Raw genomic sequence first — 7,257 nt, forward strand, 5'->3', positions numbered from 1 at the left:
TTCCCTATTAGTCAATAAGGAAATAGGAAAAGCCTACAATTAGAGATGAGCTAGTATACTGGCTGAGGGTGCGTTCACTGAGCGAATATACGGCGCAAAAATACAACCGAGCGTATATACGCTACAAGTGCGGCTATTGCATTGCAATATACTGCTCCTCACGAGCGAACGTACGGAGCGTATAGTCGTCGGCAGAATAATTCTATATGTACGCGGCGTATATACGATGTGCTCGTAAGAATACGGTCCGGTCGGCGTTTGGACGTGTACGTGTTTCGTTGAACAGGTTTTGCCCATTACAGTGAATAGCTCAGATTGCTGCTTGAACAGGTGTGTCGATGTCGCTGCGAAGGTGCTTAGCCGATAATTATGCAGGCACCTGGAGAGAGGCGGCTGCAGGCAATAAAAGGGCTGTACTGCTAATCTGCTGCGGGCTTCAGCATGTTCCCTGTTACCATGAATCGCCTCATACCTGCAGTGGAAGCAAGACCACCACTTTGGGACACACGCCATCGTCATTACAGAAATGTGCATAAGAAGGACGCCTTGTGGCGAGAAGTGGCGCAGCAATTGCACGCTTACCAGTGGCGTTCGGCAACTCCTGAACAGCGAGCGGAATTTGGTACGTAAATGTTGTTCTTGCAGCTGCTTGCCATGCGGAAGCTTTTAAGCATTTATTTACAGCTTTTACTGTTTGCTTTCCACCACGTAGCTCAGCGCGACTACCCCTTCGTTAGAGGTCCACAGCATCAACTGTTATGTCAAAGGCTATAGTTGTGTGTAACAGCACATGGCAATGCCAACAAGCTGGCATGCTTTGTAAGTGTGCGCTGTATTGCTGAGTTTGTGCCAGCATTGCTGCTTGTTCTTTAACCTCCAGTGCAAACCTCGTCTGCTAACAGGGCTTCTGTGCTGCCATTATAATAGCTATATAGCACAATTTACAACTTCGCAATGCTATATTTTCACTTTGATACTCTGAGAGCAAATGTGAAGAACTACAACTTTTGTACCGCTTCTCGTTAACTACAGTTGTGTCGGTCCAGAGGAGCTGGAAGTCGGCCAGGGACCAGTACCGCCGTGAAGCTCGCCAGGCCCAAACTTCTACTCATTTGGGCAAGAAGCCATACAAATATTCTCCCCTCCTTGCCTTTCTGGACATCCTCATGGATGTAGGACCGTAAGTATTCGTTATCAGTATAGTTGCCGTACGTTGTCATTCTGTTTGTCACCTACCCTTTCTGTCCCTGGTCTGCCTGGATGTAAATGCTAAAATGAGATAAGACCTTTTCATGCACTCAATTCCAATTACTGAGAGCGAACCCTGCTGCTGCTTTGCGTGATTCTTACCTTTGAAGTATGTAATTGGGGGCCAGTATGCACACACACATGTTGACAATGCAATTAACGTGAGAGTAGTGGCAGTGCTAGTTATTCCAGTTTTGCACATCTGAGATTACGGAAGAGCAGGGCAAACCTCTTCCAAAGACGTCAGGATGCTATAGCCTACTGCTGCTGTTCATTACCAGGTCCACAGAGTTTTCTGCTTCATACTATATGCGCTGGTTCGTTGCGTTCGCCTTACTGTTCAAGGTTTCTATCTGCACACTTTAGGTTTTAGGCTGCAGAGTTGTGTTGCAGGATGAAAAGTTACCACTACTCTGCATTCTGCAACAGTTTGCCTGAACGCTATCAAACTGCGCAAAGCCCTGCGGCAGCCAAGCATCTCTGGCACTGCCTTATCCACTGCTATATACTTAGGTAGTCCTTATAGCTTCCATGTACTTGGTTATCTGCGTTATTCAACTTCACAATTAGCGCATAGCAGTTGTCATATTACTGCAGGTGAGCTAGTATCATTCATCATAGACATGTTAGTAACTGCCCAGAGCTACACTCATTGAGGCCCATGTTGCGCCTTCTTGACACTTCGCTAACAGACAACTCATTTAGGGAAATAAGTGCAGTGGATTTTGCTTTTTTAATGGAATTATTAGTAAACTATAAATCTGTATTGGCACGAAATGATGAATGCAACATACACTTTACTACTTCTGGCTACAGATTTCAAAGTAGCCCTGACATTTGCCTATAGTGTCCCACAGTTGTACAAATTTACTCCCCCCCTCCCCCCCCCCCCCCCACTGCTGGGCTCACGACATGTATGTTTTGACGCTTGAACAGCTGCCTGGCCTTGGGCTGCAGTTTTCATAGTTGGCGCAATACTTTAGCCTTGCTGCAGCTCATTAGTATTGCAGTGCTGCACATGGCCAACACTTGGATGTCTGTTTACAGCGTTGCGGTAAGTTTTAGCTCAGTCCACATAACATTTCGCATTGTGAGCTATGGAAGCATTCAACTGCAGGAGTCTAAAGGCAAAGATCCAACGCTAGTGCGGAAGCTGAGGCAAACAGCCACGCTGCAGGCGTTCAATGTGCAGCGCCTGCATGTGGGCAAGTAAATGCACTCGTGTGGTGCAGAGTGTAAGCTCTCGCCTACGACCTGAAGGTTTGCAAGTTCGATCCCCGCATGAATCAGGTAGCCGGCTCAAGGTTGACTCAGCCTTCCATCCTTCCGAGGTCGGTAAAATGAGAACCCAGCTTGGTGGGGGGTAATAAGTAATAATTACCTGAAAGCGCTGCGGAATAAGTTGGCGCTATACAAATACCAAGATTTTTAGATTTATGTCTCTAGAGTCACCCAAACCAGAAGCGTTCGCTGACTACTTTGTGCATTCACAATTTAGCTGTGCTAACACTTCAACCACTGGAAAATGCCCACTATTGTCCAGCCTACAACGATTTGTTGTAGCTGCCCATTCTTCCAGAATCAAGCGGTTGTCATGATGGTCTGGCGAGCACAGGGGGAGGGCGGAGAGGGAGGGGCAGTGTAGTCCCCCACCACCACTATGCTCACGCAGGTAACTGCCCACAGCCCCTCGGTGCCATCGGCTTCTCTAGAGAAGAGCAGCCTTGCAATTGCTAAAACCACTACATGCTGACGGTTTTGTCCTAAATTTGTAACCTTGCGCATCCATGATACATACTTCTATCGTTGCTGCTTTGCACCTTGACGTTTTTGTTATAATCCTAACCAATCACATTGTTATGTTGCAACCATCCTTGTCTTTTACCATATGCAAATGCCCAATGCAGAATGCTGGAAACCAACTAACCGTGGATAATGCGCCAGCGATAGGACGTGCGTCAGAACATTCACCCAATATTCGTTAAGGTCTTTCAGTTGCAGAACGTAGCTGGTCAAACTTTAACCTGAAGCTGTTGGATGGTTGTCTTACATTATGAAAACCAAACATGTATTTCGTTGTCTCACCATTACACGCATGGCAACCTAAAAACGCCTTTGTAAGCGTGTGCACTGTTATGCAACGCAGCATAGTTGTGGCTGGCCTGCTAAGTGGACATATAGTATTTGTATAATGTCAAGTGTTTTAAGTAATGAATTCGTGGCCCCAACGTGGCAGCGAGCACATAATACAATGGTGGATTAAATTAGACTCCGCTTGTGCAGCCATCCCTCGTTGTAGCATTACTGCTATACAAACCCGGTACAGACATTGAAATGTAGTGAGATGCTGCAGATATATTTGTGTCTCATCTGTGTGCCCCTTTGCCTTACCTTTTCCCCATATTAAAACCCAAGTTGCTTTAATGACTGGATAGTTTCACGGCCTTTTTTCCCTTTTATGTTTTGTATTTAAAAAAATAAAAAGTCTTGAGAGTTTGCAAGCAGAACAATATAGTAAGTGGTAAGCCTCCGGTGTCCATTTGCATATTATAATTTTTTTTCTCATTTCTTAGGAGTACCAGCAACTGGCCGGGCATCACTCAGTCACAGCAAAGAGGTCAACAAAGGACTGAGCAACAGCAACTGAGGGCAGGGTCAAGCCCTCTGGTTCGCCAACCAGCCCGCCACCGAACCCAAATAACTGACGACACATCTGACAGTGAGACCTCTGTACGTAATCGCAATACCAAAGTGCCTGACCAACAGCGCCAACAAGCACCACCAGCGCATCAGGGGCAGAGAAGCAGCCTTTCCCCGTGCTCACGGGTCGACCAGGCGGTCCTCAGGTACTTGCGTGGCAGGGAGGGTGCGGACTGGGCAGAGTTATACTGTGCCTCGTTGGTGCCCAGTTTTCGCGCTCTCCCGCCACACATAATACCAAAGATGAAAGTGGCCGTGGAGACTCTATTTGAGTCTGCGCTCGGCGCTCAGCCTACAGATGAGTGTTTCTGGCTGCTGGCGCGATGGAGTCTCCACGGCCGCGGACGTTTTCCCAACCGGGACCAGTATAGTACACAGCCACCTGGGAGGGCTGTCAACCCGGTGGAGCACGGGGCTGAGCCAGTCTCGGACTTTTCACCTTTTCGCGAAAGCTTATTAAGCCCACAGATGGCACCGCACACTACTGAGGCGTCAGCCCTGCAGCCTATGGGGCAGGTAAATGAGCCTGCAGCGATACATGAAAGTAAAACTAAGGAGCGCCTAACATGGGAAGTTAATGTTACCCCAGAGGTAATGAACACTGACAACATTGTACCAGACAAATTTTGTACTTCTCTGAATGTGGGACCAACACCACAACGTAGGCCTAAACCGCGGCATAGGCCAATTCTGCCGCCAGTAAAATGGCAACGTCAAGCTGCCTCCATGGCACCAAAACTCACAAAAACTCGCCACGGCTGGGAAACTACCTCAAGCGAAGAGGGCGTGGAGCCAAACCGTCAGGGTGCAAAGCAATGCTGTGAGGACTTACCAACCTGCAGCAGTGCAGCTTTTATAGTTTTAGCCCCTGTGGGTCTCGGGGATCAAGGGGAAACTAATTTGGCCCTCTCACGAATGTCAGGGACTGGGACCGCTAAAGACATTCATGCTTTTTTTAAGCGGCACAGTAAAGTGCCTATCAGCTTGGGCCGCGGGGGCAAACAACCGAGAAAAATAGCTCCAATCAGTCGGCGACACTTTGGAACAGCAACAGATTCAGACTGACTGTTCAGTAATGTTTGCGTTCTCTTACCGCACACTAATGTGCTGTGCCACTTGATTTTGTGTACAAACATAACACCGTTATCCCCAATCTTTTGATTGCTGCATACATGATGGCTGATGTCTGGCCGACTGCAACGTCCTTTGTAACCCTTTAAGTTGTTACGTGTTTTTTATAGAGTACATATTACTTTAAAAAAATAAAAAACATCGTTGTTTTCAGTATAATAACTTGTGGTTCTGGGCACAGGAGGAGGGGCCACAATGTCATTGGTACTATCCTGTAACGCCGCTACACTCCCTGCACTGATTGGTCTTTGATATTTCTTTCATGCTTCTATTTGCTCCGCCTAATGAAGAATATTTGTAACAACCTGTAAATCACACTTTCTGTCTTACATGTGACCCCAAGCTACTTCTGCCACACATATGCAGACATGCAAACCAAATGTTGATCCGAGAGAAATGTTTGTGGTGAAGCCTTTATCAGCTGTGGCGTAATATAGCTGGGCTCAGATGAACGCTAAATAGGTGCCTATTGTCTCCCAGTGTCGAACTCAAAGTCATAGAATGGCACACATGAGTTTATACCATCTTCTAAGCTCAGACAGTTGCCGCAAACTAGTTTAGGAAGAACTTGTTGGTTATCTGGTAGCATTACAGCGGCCAAAAGCAGATTTTATAAAGTAACGCTAACTTGCCAAAAAGTTAAGTGCCGATTAATGTTATTGGGAGGGCTGCTTCCACTTACCACCAGTGCTGTTTGGAGTGTCTGCGGCAAACTGATGTATTTCTTCCACAACTAAGTCCGATAGTCCATTAACGTGACTGCGCCTAACAAATGTTTAACTGTTGGCGCGTCTAAGTTCACATGTCTAACTCTTTGCCATAACAACATTTCTAGATGTTTAGCTCTTTACTACATGCAATGCCTAAACTAGTTCCTTAACTAATCTGGAACTGGAAATCATTGCGGACGGTAAGCAATTGGCCACGCCGCAGGTAACAAATTTTTGAGATCTTCACTATAAGTAGCAAAGAGTAAGGTGTGCGGTAATTTTTGGATGCGAGCATGCTGCAGTAACAATGGCGGAACTCAACTAAGCCTTTACTATCTGTTTATTAAGTCTGGGGCTAGGACTGCGCCGCGTCTTATACGATAAGCCCATGCAGTTATTAAGGAAACACCGAAAAAAGTTAAGACAGAACTGTTGCTATAGTGCTTAAAAGCAACTTATTTACTGGGACAGCTTGCAATGTCTAAGGGGAAATACTACTACTTTTGGCAAATATATAAGGTTAACCGCCATATAAGCATGGCAGCCTGCATGATTATTACTCTTTCATTAACATACTTACCAGCGGCCTCTGTGATGCTGTGTTCCTCCAGTGACGCTGCATCACTGACATTAGGGGAGCCAGCGGCCGACGGTGTGTGTGTACTTTGGCCTTCATCAGCTAAATTAGGAGAGTGCAGAGCACCTTGTAGGTCTGTGTGTTTCAAAAAAATTTTTTAAATAGTTGCGCGTTGCAACTTGTTTGTATTTTACGACAGACATGCAAGTGGTTGTTACCTGGTGTTACACTCCGTTCATTACTGTGAGCACTCTGCTCCCTCTTGTTAGGCTCCGTCCTCGTAGCATCAGGTAAAGCTCCTCACTTGTGCTCTTGGCCAGGACTGTGTGCACCCACTAATCCACGACCATAGACCTCGCTATCTTAACAAACAAAACTCTTACTCCTTTTGTTGCTGAACATTTGTGGGGTAGGCCACAGCTTTATTAAATCTACTAACATTTTGTAACTCCAAACTTTAACTTTAATGTCACCATTTACTCTTCAATGCTAGACCAAAATTCCTTTAAAAGTCACAAATCCATCCTGAGGTGTTTGGAAGCCCCATATTCTTTACGTGCTTGCTAACCACCTCGGAAAACACCTCAGGCATGGAAGGTTTATGCCTACTCAAAAGCTGTGACGACTTCCTAACCTCCTACTCCTAACCGCCCTCCTCTCCTAATATTCCTTCGCCCCTGCAACTGGGCTGGGTGGGCGGGTTTCTTCTTTCTTCTCCTCTTCTTTCCCCTGCTTCAGTCTATGTCTTCCTTCTTCCTCTCACTCTTCTGGCTCCTCCTCTTCCTCTTACAACTCCTCCTCTTCTTCTGCTCGATCTTCCTTTAACCCCTTGTTAGCCCCCAGTCCCTATGCCGCTTTGTTAGGCACTATGCTGCATTCCCGACTGTGTGC

The 7,257-nt window shown here is 46.5% G+C and overlaps 1 protein-coding gene across 1 annotated transcript; it reads left to right on the forward strand.

Moving 5' to 3' along the window:
- Window positions 1-275: 275 nt before the first annotated feature.
- On the forward strand, window positions 276-5,190 carry LOC136587971 (uncharacterized). Its single transcript, XM_066586826.1, has 3 exons — window positions 276-622; window positions 1,033-1,180; window positions 3,822-5,190. Exons 1-3 carry the CDS (start codon window positions 442-444, stop codon window positions 5,011-5,013), a joined length of 1,521 nt encoding a protein of 506 aa, XP_066442923.1. The 5' UTR covers window positions 276-441; the 3' UTR covers window positions 5,014-5,190.
- Window positions 5,191-7,257: the final 2,067 nt, after the last annotated feature.

Source organism: Eleutherodactylus coqui, chromosome 13 (assembly GCF_035609145.1).
Source record: "Eleutherodactylus coqui strain aEleCoq1 chromosome 13, aEleCoq1.hap1, whole genome shotgun sequence".
Classification (NCBI taxonomy): domain Eukaryota; kingdom Metazoa; phylum Chordata; class Amphibia; order Anura; family Eleutherodactylidae; genus Eleutherodactylus; species Eleutherodactylus coqui.

What these genes read in the sequence shown, in the direction of transcription:
- LOC136587971 (XM_066586826.1), top strand. Translation starts at nt 442, where the DNA reads ATGTTCCCTGTTACCATGAATCGCCTCATACCTGCAGTGGAAGCAAGA. An exon ending in TGAACAGCGAGCGGAATTTG is followed by an intron (nt 623 to 1,032) that starts GTACGTAAATGT and finishes CGTTAACTACAG; the next exon opens with TTGTGTCGGTCCAGAGGAGC. An exon ending in ATCCTCATGGATGTAGGACC is followed by an intron (nt 1,181 to 3,821) that starts GTAAGTATTCGT and finishes CTCATTTCTTAG; the next exon opens with GAGTACCAGCAACTGGCCGG.